We start from the raw sequence: 18,404 nt of genomic DNA on the forward strand, positions 1-18,404 counted from the left end.
GTACCAGTATCCCAAAGTTTACGCTAAAAACAAGCATAAAAAACTACTATTATATTATAAGTATTTCGGTGACAACCTGGTTGATTAACAATATTGGGTTGTTAACATATTTTTTTAAATATATATAAAGAAATGTGAAAACAACTAAAAAGGCAGTGTAGAACACCATTGCCCAAAATGCATTGCTCCAGTAACTTTCAAAACATTTTTCCAAGGTTGGCCCCCAAAAATGTATTTTTTTCCTATGAATGAAGTCGCACAAAAATGTGTGTATTTTCACACGAATTAAGCCACACAAAAAAGAGCATCTCTTTATCAAATCCTCCTTCAGAGTCACATGCAGGTAAAACATTGTGATTTCTATATAGTGCTGTATCTGAAAGAGCAAATTCTGCAGTTTCTATGACACTTACCTTTATCAAATAACTCTGCAAATTCAAGAGGTGAAGCTCTATTTCCAAATGTCACTTTTCTCAACAATATCTGTGCTGTCAATGTATTTAGCAGATGACCACTCCAGCAGCAGCATTTCTCTGGCAACTAAGCAGAAACTAGTAACATCATCCAGTTAAAATATGCTATTCGGTTGTCAATGGATGAATGGCCAATAGAAACCAGATAGAAACTAATAATGATGCATGTGACTTCTGTTTTGGTTAGCAGCGGATGTCGAAACCAACTTGCTCAATGTCTTTCCATATCTGGGGAAAGATGAAACCAGGCCAGCGGGTGAGTGACTGTTTGACTGTGGTTTTGAGCCTTACATGGGCAAAGGCAGAAATGGGACCATAGACAGCTTCTTCACATCAATTTCCCTGTCAGACAAGTTGATTGTAAAGAAGACTATCCTGCTCAGAACAGTGAACAAACAAAGGCAGAAGCTGCTGGTAAAGCAACACTCACGTTGTGATGGAGAGTGGTAAAGCAACACTCACGGTGTGATGGAGAGTGGTAAAGCAATACTCACGGTGTGATAGAGAGTGGTAAAGCAACACTCACGGTGTGATGGAGAGTGGTAAAGCAACACTCACGGTGTGATGGAGAGTGGTAAAGCAACACTCACGGTGTGATGGAGAGTGGTAAAGCAACACTCACGGTGTGATGGAGTGTGGTAAAGCAACACTCACGGTGTGATGGAGAGTGGTAAAGCAACACTCACGGTGTGATGGAGAGTGGTAAAGCAACACTCACTGTGTGATGGAGAGTGGTAAAGCAACACTCACGGTGTACAGATGTTAAATAAATAAGTGTTAGCTTCCTCAGCACCATGCACCCCACTGTTGCCACCGGCGGTGACCAGAAGAAGAAACCGGAGACAGTGACAGACTACAATCACACAAAGGTATATACAGTATCTCTACCATATACAGATAGCCTTCCCATCTGCCAAACACCAAATAGGATCCCCTTTTATTATATTAGTTTCATATTATTACTATTAGTATTATCATTCTATATAATTATAACCTTTTCTTTTCTATTTTATTTTTGTGGATGCTAGACCAGATGTCCAGACTGTACTCTGTAAAAGGGGGTACTCTCCTCTGGCCTGCTGACTGTACTCTGTAAAAGGGGGTACTCTCCTCTGGCCTGTTGACTGTACTCTGTAAAAGGGGGTACTCTCCTCTGGCCTGTTGACTGTACTCTGTAAAAGGGGGTACTCTCCTCTGGCCTGTTGACTGTACTCTGTAAAAGGGGGTCACCAAGCAGGCCGCCAAGACACTGGGAAAAAATACACAATGTCAAGACAGCAGGTCCTGTTCTCCCTCTTCCCCAAGAACCACAGCTCCTACTGGGGAAAAAGACACAATGTCAAGTCAGCAGGTCCTGCTCTCCCTCTTCCCCAAGCACCACAGTTCCTACTGGGGAAAAAGACACAATGTCAAGTCGGCAGGTGAACACCGAACAAGGCCCATGAAAACTGTGTGCAGGGAACCGATTTGATTTATTTGTGGACCTGAAGCATAAAGAGAAGACGTGATCGGTTCATGTGTAAAGGCTCGGTACAGTGTCTGATACAATCAACACATTATTGTTTTTACATCTTGTCATGAATATATTTCCACAAATATATATTTATTTAATTCATCCTTTACAATTGTTCATGCACTGGTGCTTTTGTTTAGGAAGACAGCAAATCATTTCACCTGAACACCTGGCTAGTTATATTATTATTATTATACTTTTTTTATTTGTACTTTGTCAAAATAAACTGTAAATTGACTTTATTAAGTACTATAACTCTATTTCTAATTGAATCTACAAATAAAGTTGATTAAATGGTTTACACAGTAATGTTTTCATTGTAAGGGAAACAGAAATAGGCTATAGGCCTTTTTTGTAGAATTAACTATTGTTGTTATTTTTTTATTGATATATTTCCACTAATATTTCTTAATGCAATAAATAATTTACAACAGTTAATGCACTATTTATCAAGTATTTATTTAACAAACCATGTTTGCACACCTTGCACCTTGCTGGTTGATATGCATCTGATGCATATGCTAAAGTGGACGCCTGGTAACTTTCTCTAGCGGGTTCTGATATGCTGAAAGAACAGGCGGTTCTAGTGTTAAGGACTGGTAGATGGGTGTTGCTCATGCATTCACTCATGCTGACCGGCTCCAGTACTTTGTTGTTGACTAAAGCATCCAAGTCAGCCTTGTCTTTTGGTCTGATAGCATAAGGTACAGGTCCTGCTTTCAGAAACGTTGGTTTGCTGTCTGGCTTAATGCTAAGCTTCCCTGTAATGTCGTTCATACTACCCAGCTGTCCATTAAAGACTTCTCCATGTTTCTTTAAGATGGCAGGTAGGTCTGTGTCTCCATGTGTCATTGTATGCACTGATGGCCAGTCCAGTGTGATTTTCTCCAACTATGAACATCCCAGTAGTGATGCATAGTCTCCTTTCACAACATAGAGTGGCAGCTTTTCAGTTTGTCTGTTTACCTGAACTGTCACATCAGTGATGTCTCTCACAGCAAGAGATTAACCTGTGTAAGTCTTTAACACGAGGTGCGCTGGTTGAAGTGGAAGGTGTTTCAGTGTATTGTTTCTGACCAGTGGCGGCTCCTGAAAAAATTCTCAGGAGGGGCAATTTTTCTGATGATTTAGGTGACCTACACACATTTTAAAAAAGATATGTCCAGCAACAACATGAAGACAGGGGCAGCATATAAGTCAATACCAGAAGCATTTATTGACTGATCTGGGGAGATGGATTCCAGTTTCTGTGACAGATTATAAATAATCTCTGATGCCTTTGTTATATTAGCTTTTTGTTGAATGTACTGTCGTAGTAAATATATAATGTTATAGCTTGGTCTGACTAAAATCTTGTGCATGACCCATTTTGTGTTGGGCGTTTGTTTTCAATCAATGCTGTTCCTATCCTATAACAATGGACAAAAGAGTCCTATCTTGTCAGCCTTGTCAGCAGGTGGCCAAGGACAACACCCACGCCATAGGTCTCTCAGTTCTTCCAACTCACGAGTTCTTGCTCTGAGGACACACACACACACACACACACACACACACACACACACACACATCATCATCACTGATAACACACACACACACACACATCATCACTGTTAAACACACACACACACACACACACAAATCCCCTCTCTTTAGGCTGAACATTTGAAGACAGAGAACCCGACTCAGAGCCAATGCAACAGTGGAGGGGACCTCGCCCAACTCATCAGGGCCAATCAGAAGATCAGAACTACTAGATTCAACCTACATCATTTATTGTATAAAATGTCTGCACACAATGTTTTCGGGGCTCTCTTCTTCCTAAGAGTTTGACGAATGAGTCCGTGCACGCGATTCCAGATATATTTACCTCTGAATAAACTGCCTTTATTATACCATATCCACCCTGTCCAAAGTCTCTACTTGGTCTCAGTTCTCCAGTAAACTTGTGATTATCAACAGTACACAACGGTAACAAACAATTGGGGGAACTCACGGGGCAGATAGTAAGGTCGCAATGACACAGAAAGCAGTTCAATGTCGGGGTACAGAGTCGCTCTCTTACCAGGATCGCGGTCCGCTCTGACCAGGGTGAAGCCGGCCGGCTCCACTTCTCTGTCCGGGACTCTGTCATCCAGCCAAGTCTCCCAGCTGTATTGGATTCCGCTGCCAGCAGCGTTTTCATTATTTAGTCCGTTCGTAGCGGGTATGTACACGATCAACAAGATCAGTCCAAAACCCAACACTGGAAATCCATGGTTGGCAGAATGTTTGTAAACTAAGTCTACAAATTAAAAACATAAAATAACGCCACACTGCAGGTCGCAACAGAGACGCTGCTAGCCACTATTGTCTTAGTTACGTTCATGGTTACGTCACGTATGACGAAAGCGCGTAAATGCAAGCCCACAGACACCCATAGAGAATGTATTGAAAGCTTTGAAATTTGAAAAAAATAGATTTTACATGACAGGCTATGAGAGACTTCTGGGCGATTTTCAACCTGACTGAAATCGCCCCAAAAACGGGCGGGGCCATTTGAAGCACGACTTTAGCCTGATTTGACATTTAGTGGCTGGCAGATCAGACGTGAACACTGATAACTACTGTTGCCGTGATATAATTGATTAGAAAAAAAATCCCTTCCTTTTCCCGTTTGGCAGTGCGTCGCCCATATCGCCCTATTGAACAGGCCGTCCCTGTTTCTGACACAAGAGATACAGCTGCCCCTGTGTCAATCTCCATACCCACCGGCTGTCCCTCTAGCAAGGGCGAGACATAGTAGCCGTGCGACCCGCCAGGAAAAAGTCCGGATTTTCAGTGTGACTTCCTCGTCTGATGAGTCACTCACCTCAGTGTTCTCTTACTCAACAGTGTGAACATGTCTATTTGTCTTTCGTTGGAATGTCTGTTTCCTGTTTCCCTTTTTACCACAGGCTGGACAATCCATGTCCTTCCACCAGCATGTAGAAGCCTGATGTCCCTTTTTACCACAGGCTGGACAATCCATGTCCTTCCACCAGCATGTAGAAGCCTGATGTCCCTTTTTACCACAGACTGGACAATCCATGTCCTTCCACCAGCATGTAGAAGCCTGATGTCCCTTTTTACCACAGACTGGACAATCCATGTCCTTACACCAGCATGTAGAAGCCTGATGTCCCTTTTTACCACAGGCTGGACAATCCATGTCCTTACACCAGCATGTAGACACCTGATGGCCCTTTTTACCACAGACTGGACAATCCATGTCCTTCCACCAGCATGTTGATACCTGATGTCCCACCTTGCCACAGTGGAAGCATGTGACTTGATTTCCTGGTCTCTGATTTTCAGTTGAAACTCTGTGATCAACTTTTCATTTATTTGAAAGGAACACAGACAAGAACAAATAGCAGCAGGAATGGTTATACAGCTAGAGACAGAACACTGTTAAATTATAAAATGTATATCAGTATATTATGGAAACCACTTATTGTATGTAAATACAATTATATAATAATAAAATCAGTAAGGTACACATTTGCACGAAATGATCATGAATGGGCAATCTGTTGGGTAAAACCCACTACAGGAGTTATTTTATGGTTTCAGCTGCAATTGTTGTTTGGCTAGCCCCATGGATCCTAGCAGTGGATAGTTCTAAATAAATGATATCTATAAAAGTGCTGATCCAATGAGGTGTGGTGGTTGCCATCTTAGTTCCAACATCTTTTTAGCTGCTGTCCAACCTGACAACATTATACGTCTTGGCTGTAATGACAGTGGTGAATTATCATTCAGTAATAACAGTTTGGGGGAACAAGGTATGAGGATACCTCTTTCCAAAACATGTCCCCTGGTCACTCCCAGTACATATGATTAAATGAGCCCAAGGCACCTTGATTACATAGATCACACAGAGGAGCGGTTGTGATTTCTATTAAATGATGTTTTCTAGGTGGAAGGTTTACCCTGTGTATGAGATTAAAATGTATCAGCTGATGATTAGGATTGTTAGATGAACCCACTAAGTTCCTGATGAACTCAACTGGTGAGCCTCTTTAGCAGCTAGTTCCATGGACACACTGATTTCAATGTCCTTTGCCAAGGTCAGATGACTTTCAGTCAACAGTCTCTTTTGTGTAGCTTCACTCCGTAGCCCACATACTAGTCTGTCTCTAATGATGTCATTTAGAACAGCATTAAACTCAGTGTTCTGGTAGTTTCTTTAATGCAGCAGCAAACATTGTTACTGATTCTCCCTCTTCCTGATGTCTCCTGTGGAACCTGAACCTTTCAGCATTAACTAGTGGTTCTGGTGAAAAATGTCCTTTAAGTATCTCCACAATATCCCCATACGTCTTATTACCTGTTCTGTCTGGCTGTAGCAGGCTGCCTAGTAAATTAAATGTCTTTGGCCCCATTACACTAAAACATGGAGGCACAATGTTGTCCTCATCCATGTCTGTTCTGTATATGAGCTCCACTGCTCAATACTTTCATTAGACTGTCCAATGTTTCCAACAATTCCAGCCATTTTTCGTTTCTCAATAAGCTCCTGATTGTCACTCACTTCAATATTGTCCTCAACCAAAGCAATATTTTCCTCAGTCACGTGATCTTCATTCACTTCACTCACTGACGTTTCCTCCTCAAGTTCGCTCATTTAGCAGATTTAATTAAAAGGTTTGTCTTCACAGTTGAATAAATGTCCTTTCCTTTAATCACTGTATATTCCTCCTTTTTAATCACGTTGTTTTCCCGCTCCGATGTCCGTCTCCAGTCCTTTTCTGCCGTCCATGACGATGTTAACTCCAGTGGTGGAAAAAGTACCCAATTGTCATACTTGAGTAAAAGTAAAGATACCTTAATAGAAAATGACTCAACTAAAAGTGAAAGTCACCCAGTAAAATACTACTTGAGTAAAAGTCTAAAAGTATTTGGTTTTAAATATACTTAAGTATCAAAAGTAAATGTAATTGCTAAAATATACTAAAGTATCAAAAGTAAAAGTACAAGTATAAATCATTTCAAATTCCTTACATAAAGCAAACCAGACGATTTTCTTGTTTTTAAAATGTACATTCATCCAGAGGCACACTCCAACACTCAGACAATTTACAAACAAAGCATTTGTGTTTAGTGAGTCTGCCAGATAAGAGGCAGTAGGGATGTTCTCTTGATAAGTGTGTGAATTGGACCATTTTCTGTCCTGCTAAGCATTCAAATGTAACGAGTACTTTTGGGTGTCAGGGAAAATGTATGGAGTAAAAAGTACATTATTTTCTTTAGGAATGTAGTGAAGTGAAAGTAAAAGTAGTCAAAAATATAAATAGTAAAGTCAAGTACATATACCCCCAAAAAACGACTTAAGTAGTACTTTAAAGTATTTTTACTTAAGTACTTTACAACACTGGTTAACGCTCTTTCTTAGCTAGCTCGAATATGCACTTGCCTCTGCTAGCAATACACTGTGCTAACATTAGCCTAGACTGGACCACAGAAAATAACAGTTTTAAACAGTTGTAAAAACCCACTTCTTCCAGACAGAATAGTTCCTGTAGATTCAGACTTACTCATCGCCAATCTGTTGTTATGTCTCGTTGGTTTCATAACCACGTCTGTATAACAATTCAATAATGATGAGACGGGAGACAGGAATCAGATCAACCATTTATCTGGAACGTGATCATCTCAACACATACAAACCCCCATGATGCTCTGCAGCACAAACCCAATATACAACAAATACATAGATAAGTAAATGGACACTAAACAAAACTCATAGAGGAATTTAAATGTTCAGCTGTAGAAAGTAGGGCCATGGGATAGGGTCAGAAAGGTCAGTATGTTTGATAACTGGTTACAGAGGTGACATAACAAGCATAAGGTCCATTATAACACAGTGAAGTAGAGGTGGGAGCTAAAAGCAGACATGGACAGTGAGACGGTGTGAGGAGGTCAGGGGTGAAACACTAGATCAGGACAGGTAGAAATGGCAGGGCTGGAAATAAACACAGAGACACATTCTGATCATGGCTCAGACCTGACCTGAGACACCCAAACAGAAGATGCCATAGCAAAGTCCTGTCCAGTAGGCTATATGGGATTTCCTTTCATCAAAATCCTACACATGGAAATGTGTCCAGTGTGTGTGTGTCCTGTGTGTGTGTCCTGTGTGTGTTTGTGTGTGTCCAGTGTGTGTCCTGTGTGTGTGTGTGTGTGTGTGTGTGTGTGTGTATGTCCAGTGTGTGTGTGTGTGTCCAGTGTGTGAGAGTGTGTGTGTCCACTGTTTGTGTGTGTGTCAATTGTGTGTGTGTGTCTAGTGTGTGTGTGGTTGTGTGTGTGTGTGTGTATCCAGTGTGTGTTCAGTGTGTGTGTCCAGTGTGTGTGTGTGTGTGTGTGTGTGTTCAGCATGTGTGTGTTCAGTGTGTGTGTGTCCAGTGTGTGTGTGTAGTGTGTGTGTGTGTTCAGTGTGTTTGTGTGTGTGTCCAATGTGTGTGTTCAGTGTGTGTGTGTGTGTTCAGTGTGTGTGTGTGTGTCTCGTGTGTGTGTGTGTGTGTGTCCCCAGTGTGTTTGTGTATGTGTGTGTGTGTCCAGTGTGTATGTGTTCAGTGTGTGTGTGTGTTGAGTGTGTGTGTGTGTCCAGTGTATGTGTGTGTGTGTGTGTTTGTCCTGCGTGTGTCTGTCCAGTGTGTGTGTGTGTGTGTGTGTGTGTGTGTGTGTGTGTGTGTGTGTGTGTCCAGTGTGTGTGTGTAGTGTGTGTGTGTGTTCAGAGTGTTTGTGTGTGTGTCCAATGTGTGTGTTCAGTGTGTGTGTGTGTGTTCAGTGTGTGTGTGTGTGTCTCGTGTGTGTGTGTGTGTGTGTGTCCCCAGTGTGTTTGTGTATGTGTGTGTGTGTCCAGTGTGTATGTGTTCAGTGTGTGTGTTTGTCCAGTGTATGTGTGTGTGTGTGTGTCCAGTGTGTGTCTGTCCAGTGTGTGTGTGTGTGTGTGTGTGTGTGTCCAGTGTGTGTGTGTGTGTCCACTGTGTGTGTGTGTCCAGTGTGTGTGTTTGTGTGTGTATGTGTTTGTGTGTGTCCAGTGTGTGTGCGTGTGTGTGTGTGTGTGTTTATGTGTGTCCAGTGTGTGTGTGTCCAGTGTGTGTGTGTCCAGTTTGTGTGTTTGTCCAGTTTGTGTGTTTGTCCAGTGTGTGTTTGTGTGTGTTAGTGTGTGTGTGTGTGTACAGTGTGTGTGTGTCCAGTGTGTGTGTGTATGTCCAGTGTGAGTGTATCCAATGTGTGTGTTTGTCCAGTGTGTGTGTGTGTGTGTGTGTGTGTGTGCATTGTGTTATAGTGTGTGTTTGTGTGTGTCCAGTGTGTGTGTCCATGTGTGTGTGTTTGTGTGTGTCCAGTGTGTGTGTGTGTCCAGTGTGTGTGTCTAGTGTGTGTGTTCAGTGTGTGTGTGTGTGTGTGTGTGTGTCTAGTGTGTCTAGTGTGTGTATGTGTGTGTGTGTGTGTGTGTGTGTGTGTGTGTGTGTGTGTGTGTGTCCAGTGTATGTGTGTGTGTGTGTCTGGTGTGTGTGTGTGTGTGTTTGTGTGTCCAGTGTGTGTGTGAGTGTGTGTGTCCAGTGTGAGTGTGTCCAGTGTGTGTGTGTGTCCAGTGTGTGTGTGTGTGTGTCCAGTGTGTGTGTGTGTGTGTGTGTGTTTCTGTGTGTCCAGTGTGTGTGTTCAGTGTGTGTGTGTGTGTGTACAGTGTGTGTGTGTGTGTGTGTTTAATGTGTTTGTGTGTGTGTGTTCCCAGTGTGTGTGTGTGTGTGTGTCTGTGTTACCATGGTTATTATTTACAGGGACACTGAGGAGTCAACATGAACCCTAAACCCTGGATAGAGGGGCTCAGTGAATGTGGAGTGGAATGTGTTCAGGTGGGTCAGTGTGTCAGAGGAGACTCTGTAGAAGGACAGAGTGCCGGCTGGCCAGTCCAGATACACTCCTACTCTGTGGGGGCTGGAGGAGGGGACGTCTATGGTAGTGGACTTATTATTGTGCCAGGCATAGTAACTGTTGTCATAGCAGAACAGACTCCAGGACTTGTCATTACATCCAATCCCACTGTCACCACCTCGTCCTCTCCTGCTGATTCCTTTATATGTCACTCCTATATCAGCCCAACTCCCACTCCACTCTACCTCCCAGTAACAGCGCCCAGTCAGACCCTCTCTACACAGCACCTGTCCAGAGTCCTCAGATCTCTCTGGGTGATCAGGATACGGCTGATTCTCTCTCCTACATGTCACCTTTCTGTTCTCCTCAGACAGAGAGAGGTCTCTGTTTACTGTGTTTGGGTCCAGTGTGAGATCACAGACATCTGATGGATGAAACGAGACACAATATTAGAAATCATCATCATCCTGAACACAAACACACACAATGAACACATCCTGAACACACACACACACACCCTGAACACACCTTCATGCAAATTTCTAATGTAACACGAACACGCCACACACACAGACACACACATTGTCAAAGCAACTCTTTGTAAACTTTGGGGTCCCTGATTTGTGCTTCTGTAGAACTACAGCTGATATTTAATATGACCAAGTAAGTAATGATGGTGGTCTTTGACTTTGACTTCACTTGAATTAAGACTTATTCTTAGTCATATTATTCACAGCAGTCAACACTCACATTTTCTAGGTCCAGGTTTCATTCTGTTCTCTCCACCATGTTCCACACTGTAGCGGTAAGCAGAAGAACAGACAGTCATTGAGGTATACATGTGAACTCACACACACACACACACACACACACACACACACACACACACACACACACACACACACACACACACACACACACACACACACACAGTCAGAATATAACTTTGTGTGTGTCCAGTATGTGTGTGTTTTTGTGTGTGTCCAGTGTGTGTGTCCAGTGTGTGTGTGTCCAGTGTGTGTTTGTCCAGTGTGCGTGTGTTTCCAGTGTGTGTGTGTGTGTCCAGTGTGTGTGTGTGTGTCCAGTGTGAGTGTGTGTGTGTGTGTGTGTGTGTGTGGGTCCAGTGTGTGTGAGTGTGTGCACAGTCCAGTGTGCGTGTGTGTTCAGTGTGTGTGTGTGTGTTCATGTGTGTGTGTCCAGTGTGTTTGTCCAGTGTGTGTGTGTGTGTCCATTGTGTGTGTGTGTGTCCAGTGTGTGTGTGTGTGTGTGTGTGTGTCCAGTGTGAGTGTGTGGTGTCCAGTATGTGTGTGTGTGTCCAGTGTGTGTGTGTCCAGTGTGTGTGTGTCCAGTGTGTGTGTGTGTGTGTCCAGTGTGTGTCATGTGTGTGTGTCCAGTGTGTGTCACGTGTGTGTGTGTGTGTGTGTGTGTCCAGTGTGTGTGTGTGTCCAGTGTGTGTGTGTGTGTGTGCGTATGTGTTCTGTGTGTGTGTGTTTGTGTGTTCAGTGTGAGTGTTTGTGTGTGTCCAGTGTGTGTGCCCAGTGTGTGTCTAGTGTGTGTGTGTGTGTGTGTGTGTGTGTGTGTGTGTGTGTGTGTGTGGGTCCAGTGTGTGTGTGTGTCCAGTGTGAGTGTGTGTGTGTGTCCAGTGTGTGTGTGTGTGTGTGTGTGTCCAGTGTGAGTATGTGTGTGTCCAGTGTGTGTGTGTGTCCAGTGTGTGTGTGTCAAGTATGTGTGTGTGTGTGTCCAGTGTGTGTGTGTGTGTGTGTGTGTGTGTGTGTGTCCAGTGTGTGTGTGTGTGTGTGTGTGTGTGTGTGTGTGTGTGTGTGTGTCCAGTGTGTGTGTGTGTGTCCACTGTGTGTGTGTGTGTTTGCCCAGTGTGTGTGTGAGTGTGTGTGTCCAGTGTGTGTGTGTGTGTGTCCAGTGTGTGTGTGTGTGTGTGTCCAGTTTGTTTGTGTGTATGTGTGTGTGTGTCCAGTGTTTGTGTGTGTGTGTCTAGTGTTTTTGTTTGTCCAGTGTATGTCCTCTGTCCAGTGATACACGTGCACATACAAACACACTGGACACACACACACACACACACACACACACACACACACACACACACACACACACACACACAGTCAGCATATAACTTAGTCCAAGTGGTGGTCAGAATGTTTGTCTTAACTAGCCTGTAAACTCCAACATGTCTGATATGAACATTGACATAAACCCTCTACATACTTGAGTTTCTCCAGTCTGCAGTGTGGATCCTCCAGTCCAGCAGAGAGCAGTCTGACTCCTGAGTCTCCTGGGTGATTGTAGCTCAGGTCCAGCTCTCTCAGGTGTGAGGGGTTTGACTTCAGAGCTGAGACCAGAGAAGCACAGCCTTCCTCTGTGACTAGACAGCCTGACAGCCTGCAAAGAGTCAAATCATATTAAAACCACACTGCTATTCTTTGGTGGTGAGAATAGTGGCAGTATATTTTTTTTACATTTTCAGATACATCAGTGTCCTGAAACCTGCCATATCTATTCATAAATTAAAGTATCATTATTAGAAATTATCATAATATTGCTTGTGAGAGAGAAACATGTATAGTACAAATATTTGAGTAGACTGACCAGAGCAGTTTAAAAAGTTGTATGAGTCAAAAGACAGACAGTGAGGTATCAGATTTAGATTGTATTGAGTATTTGGTCCCATATTCTTTGAACGCAATGACAACATCAAGCCAGTGACTGCCATTATTGAGAAAGAACATGAATGAATCATGAATAATAATGAGTGAGAAAGTTACAGAGGCTACAACAAAACATGCTAACCTCTCACCATTACCCTCAAATAAAAGGTGACATTCTGTACAGTCGCCTAATATGAAACATTCTATCTCAAATCCAAAATGCTGGAGTATAGCACCAAATGTTAAACTGTAAACTTCACTGTCCAAACACATATGGTGTGGACTATGTGTGCCTGGTAAACACGTGTGGATCTGATGAACAGTTATCACTTGTTGACCAACTACAGGAATACTGACCTCAGAGTCTCCAGTTTACAGTGGGGATTCCCCAGTCCAGCAGAGAGCAGCTCCACTCCTGAATCCTTCAGGTCATTGTTACTCAGATCCAGCTCTCTCAGGTGTGAGGGGTTTGACTTCAGAGCTGAGACCAGAGACGCACAGCCTTCCTCTGTGACTCCACAGCCTGACAGCCTGACAGAGAGATCATCATGATTTCACAAACACACTGTTAATTTAACACCAGTAGTGTAGAAGGACATTAATCTTCTGTCTCCTAGAATTGTATGGTCATATTGTTATACTAATGTGAACATCAATGCATTGATTCAATTTGTTTTTCAATATACAGTGGGGAGAACAAGTATTTGATACACTGCCGATTTTGCAGGTTTTCCTACTTACAAAGCATGTAGAGGTCTGTAATTTTTATCATAGGTACACTTCAACTGTGAGATACGGAATCTAAAACAAAAATCCAGAAAATCACATTGTATGATTTTTAAGTAATTAATTTGCATTTTATTGCATGACATAAGTATTTGATCACCTACCAACCAGTAAGAATTACGGCTCTCACAGACCTGTTAGTTTTTCTTTAAGAAGCCCTCCTGTTCTCCACTAATTACCTGTATTAACTGCACCTGTTTGAACTAGTTACCTGTATAAAAGACACCTGTCCACACACTCAATCAAACAGACTCCAACCTCTCCACAATGGCCAAGACCAGAGAGCTGTGTAAGGACATCAGGGATAAAATTGTAGACCTGCACAAGGCTGGGATGGGCTACAGGACAATAGGCAAGCAGCTTGGTGAGAAGGCAACAACTGTTGGCGCAATTATTAGAAAATGGAAGAAGTTCAAGATGACGGTCAATCACCCTCGGTCTGGGGCTCCATGCAAGATCTCACCTCGTGGGGCATCAATGATCATGAAGAAGGTGAGGGATCAACCCAGAACTACACAGCAGGACCTGGTCAATGACCTGAAGAGAGCTGGGACCACAGTTTCAAAGAAAACCATTAGTAACACACTACGCCGTCATGTATTAAAATCCTGCAGCGCACGCAAGGTCCCCCTGCTCAAGCCAGCGCATGTCCAGGCCGGTCTGAAGTTTGCCAATGACCATCTGGATGATCCAGAGGAGGAATGGGAGAAGGTCATGTGGTCTGATGAGACAAAAAATGAGCTTTTTGGTCTAATCTCCACTCGCCGTGTTTGGAGGAAGAAGAAGGATGAGTACAACCCCAAGAACACCATCCCAACCGTGAAGCATGGATGTGAAAACATCATTCTTTGGGGATGCTTTTCTGTAAAGGGGACAGGACGACTGCACCGTATTGAGGGGAGGATGGATGGGGCCATGTATAGCGAGATCTTGGCCAACAACCTCCTTCCCTCAGTAAGAGCAATGAAGATGGGTCGTGGCTGGGTCTTCCAGCATGACAACGACCCGAAACACACAGCCAGGGCAACTAAGGAGTGGCTCCGTAAGAAGCATCTCAAGGTCCTGGAGTGGCCTAGCCAGTCTCCAGACCTGAACCCAATAGAACATCTTTGGAGGGAGCTGAAAGTCCGTATTGCCCAGCGACAGCCCCGAAACCTGAAGGATCTGGAGAAGGTCTGTATGGAGGAGTGGGCCAAAATCCCTGCTGCAGTGTGTGCAAACCTGGTCAAGACCTACAGGAAACGTATGATCTCTGTAATTGCAAACAAAGGTTTCTGTACCAAATATTAAGTTCTGCTTTTCTGATGTATCAAATACTTATCTCATGCAATAAAATGCAAATTAATTACTTAAAAATCATACAATGTGATTTTCTGGATTTTTGTTTTGGATTCCGTCTCTCACAGTTGAAGTGTACCTATGATAAAAATTACAGACCTCTACATGCTTTGTAAGTAGGAAAACCTGCAAAATCGGCAGTGTATCAAATACTTGTTCTCCCCACTGTATATAGTATATATATATTATAATACATATTAATCTCTAAACTTAATATTTCTTCCTGACGATTAGTACTTAAATTTCATTTTATGTACTCACAGAGCAGCTCTGGAGGCTTTGACCACTGGCAGCAGCCTCAGAAGACCTTCCTCTGATCTGGAGTATTTCTTCAGGTCAAACACATCCAGCTCCTTTTCTGAAGTCAGCAACACAAAGACCAGAGCTGACCACTGTGCAGGTGACAGTTCTTCTTTTGAGAGACTTCCTGATCTCAGGTAGCTTTGGATCCCCTCCACTAGAGAATGGTCATTCAGTTCATTCAGACAGTGGAACAGATTGATGCACCTCTCTGGAGAGCGATTCTCCCTGATCTTCTCCTTGATGTACTTGACTGTTTCTTCATGGCTCTGTGAGCTGCTTCTTGTCTTTGTCAGTAGACCTCGTAAGTGCTTCTGATTGGACTCCAGTGAGAGGCCCAGAAGGAAGCGGAGGAAAAGGTCCAGGTTTCCCGTCTCACTTTGTAAGGCTTTATCCACAGCACTCTTGTAGACAGTAACTTCAGTAACTTGCGGTTCGGCCATTAGATTCTCATTGTTGTTGATGAATGAGAGGAACACATATACAGCAGCCAGAAACTCCTGAATGCTCAGATGCATGAAGCAGTACACCTTGTCCTGGTACAGCACACATTCCTCTTTAAAGAGCTGTGTGCACAATCCTGAGTACACTGAGGCTTCATTGACATCAATGCCAGCCTCTATCAGGTCTTCTTCATAGAAAATCAGATTGCCCTTCACAAGCTGTTGAAAAGCCAGTTTTCCCAGTGACAGAATGTTCTCTTTATTCCAGCGTGGACCTGTCTCTTCTTTCTCAAGATACTTTTCATTCTTCTGTTTGGTATGAAACTCCACAAGGTGTGTGTACATCTCAGTCAGAGACTTTGGCATCTCTTCTGTCTTGTCTGTACTCAACATGTGTTCAAGGACTGTTGCAGAAATCCAACAGAAGACTGGAATGTGGCACATGATGTGGAGGCTCCTTGATGTCTTTATGTGTGAGATGATTCTGCTGGCCAGGTCCTCATCACTGAATCTCTTCCTGAAGTACTCCTCCTTCTGTGGGTCATTGAACCCTCGTACCTCTGTCACCTGGTCAACACACCCTGAAGGGATTTGATTGGCTGCTGCAGGTCGGGTAGTTATCCAGAGGAGAGCAGAGGGAAGCAGATTTCCCTTGATGAGATTTGTCAGCAGAACATCCACTGAGGTTGACTTTGTGACGTCACAACATATCTTGTTCTTCTGGAAGTCTAGGGGCAGTCGGCACTCATCCAGACCATCAAAGATGAACAGAACTTTGTACTTGTCGTATATGGAGATTCTTGATTGTTTGGTTTCCATTGAGAAGTGACTGAGAAGTTCAATCAAAGTGTGTTTTTCCTTTTTCATCAAATTCAGCTCCCGAAAAGGGAATGAAAATACAAATTGGACATCCTGATTTGCTTTTCCTTCAGCCCAGTCCAGAATGAACTTCTGCACAGAGACTGTTTTTCCAATGCCAGTGACTCCCTTTGTCAGCACAGTTCTGATAAGTTTGTCTTGTCCAGTTAAGGGTTTGAAGATGTCGTTACATTTGATTGCAGTCTCTGGTCTTGCTTGTTTCCTGGTTGTTGTCTCAATCTGTCTCAGCTCATGTTCATTATTGACCTCTCCTGTTCCACCCTCTGTGATGTAGAGCTCTGTGTAGATCTTATTGAGAAGTGTTGGGTTTCCTTGTTTAGCGATCCCCTCAAATACACACTGAAACTTCTTCTTTAGATTAGATTTGAGTTCACGTTGGCAAATCACAGCAAGCTCATCTGAATGAAGAAATAACATAATAACAACATTAATATTACGTCTGTTTTAATGGCTACAGTATTGTAAGACTGTCTTATAAAGTTTAAATTATAATCATTTATTCTCTTAACTGTCTGTATAAATCTGTAAATGTTTTCATAATGCATTACACACTGGTGTGACTGATTTATATCATTATTGGTATTATTGATGGCATTAATAATGTTGTCTCTCTCTCTCTCTCTCCTCTCTCTCTTTATCTCTCTCTCTCTCTCTCTCTCTCTCTCTCTCTCTCTCTCTCTCTCTCTCTCTCTCTCTCTCTCTCTCTCTCTCTCTCTCTCTCTCTCTCTCTCTCCTCTTCTCTGTCTAAATTAATCACCACAACACATCCCTGCTGCTACTTGATGAGGTCACTAGGTGTTGTGTTAAGGCTGCTACAATATCATTGAGTTACACAGCTACTTTAGCTGTACTTTAGCTACAGCTTTTAAATGTTCTAAAACAGCATTCAACATGAGGCAGACAGCTCTTACTTTTCTCCAGTGTGTCAGCAAGCTCCTTCTGGTTCATTTTCCTCAGGACGTGCAGTGTGATTTTCAGAGCCCCCTCTCTGGCACTGCTCTCCTGCTTCTCATCTTCAGCATCCACCACTTCCTTATCCTGCTTCTGACTCTCAAAGCCTTCTGGGAGTTCTGGACTAAGAATCCTCTTGAACATCTTCAGCTCGTTCTTCACAAATGTTATAATATTCTCTTCAAGCAACTGAAATAAATCAAGTAATTAAGTTATGCAAGAGACTAAATGCTTTCTCATTAACATATTAATGAATGATTGACAGGTCAACTTTACTTGAGGTAAACAAAAACAAATGTACATAACAGGACCACATACACTGAATATGGAGGCCAGGTCTGTTTGATGACTCTGGGAAGACTGATCACTGAGAATCTCTGACTCTGATCTCTCCTGTTGGTTTCTGTGGACAAAACATGAGATTACATCTCATCATCCAGGGAGTGCACACACATACACACACACACACACACACACACACACACACACACACACACACACACACACACACACACACACACACACACACACACACACACACACACACACACAAACACACACACTCAAAGGGAATGTTGTGTTAGTTTAATATTGTTTCAGGACTATGAAAATGGAAAAAAGGATTAGCCTATGGATTATGAAAACAACTAAAATAAATGGGAAAATGGGAGAGGAGAAATGACTAGAGACAGTGTTGTTTAACTCACTGACCATGACCCATGAGTTCTTCTTACCTTTGTTCAGTAGAAAAGTCTCCCTCTCTGAACTCTATAAGTTGATCCATAGACCAGTCACTCTTCATGGACACACAGCTAGGTACAGGGGAGGCTGGTCTCTCCTGCTTGATTGGGCTTCAACACAACAGAGACAAACATTACGTCTCTCATCTACTCTGAGCTCAGATGGGGAAACATAAGAAGAGTTTCATTCCAAAACGCTATATATCCATTTTCAGAAATGTTCGGAAATTAGCTTCTATTGTTTAAAGAAATTATCAAATAAATGGTTGTGTTTTTTCACTAGCTAATCATGGCATGATGTTGTTCAATGACAGGCATGTGTTTGATTAAAATCAATCACTTGATGGTTTCATTTCAGAGAGACAAATAATCATGTTTTTTTGCACAATACTATATATCTGCCTCACTCTCAGAGAAATAAG

General features: G+C 42.8%; 1 protein-coding gene across 1 annotated transcript in view; it reads right to left on the reverse strand.

Annotated features, from left to right (window-relative positions):
- The window catches only part of LOC311126502 (NLR family CARD domain-containing protein 3-like), a gene marked incomplete at its 3' end in the record, with an annotated part of 115,138 nt that extends 97,497 nt beyond the window's left edge, over positions 1 to 17,641 (reverse strand). Inside the window, exons 1-5 of the mRNA XM_084200497.1 lie at positions 17,561 to 17,641; positions 17,203 to 17,431; positions 14,931 to 16,689; positions 12,903 to 13,076; positions 12,106 to 12,279 (exon numbers count right to left, since the gene is read on the reverse strand). Coding sequence (XP_084056623.1) covers positions 12,106 to 12,279; positions 12,903 to 13,076; positions 14,931 to 16,689; positions 17,203 to 17,386 — 2,291 coding nt within the window. The 5' untranslated portion in view covers positions 17,387 to 17,431; positions 17,561 to 17,641. The remainder of the gene's footprint in view (positions 1 to 12,105; positions 12,280 to 12,902; positions 13,077 to 14,930; positions 16,690 to 17,202; positions 17,432 to 17,560) is intronic.
- Positions 17,642 to 18,404: the final 763 nt, after the last annotated feature.

This window comes from Coregonus lavaretus (genome assembly GCF_964263955.1).
Source record: "Coregonus lavaretus genome assembly, contig: HAP1_SCAFFOLD_287, whole genome shotgun sequence".
NCBI lineage: Eukaryota > Metazoa > Chordata > Actinopteri > Salmoniformes > Salmonidae > Coregonus > Coregonus lavaretus.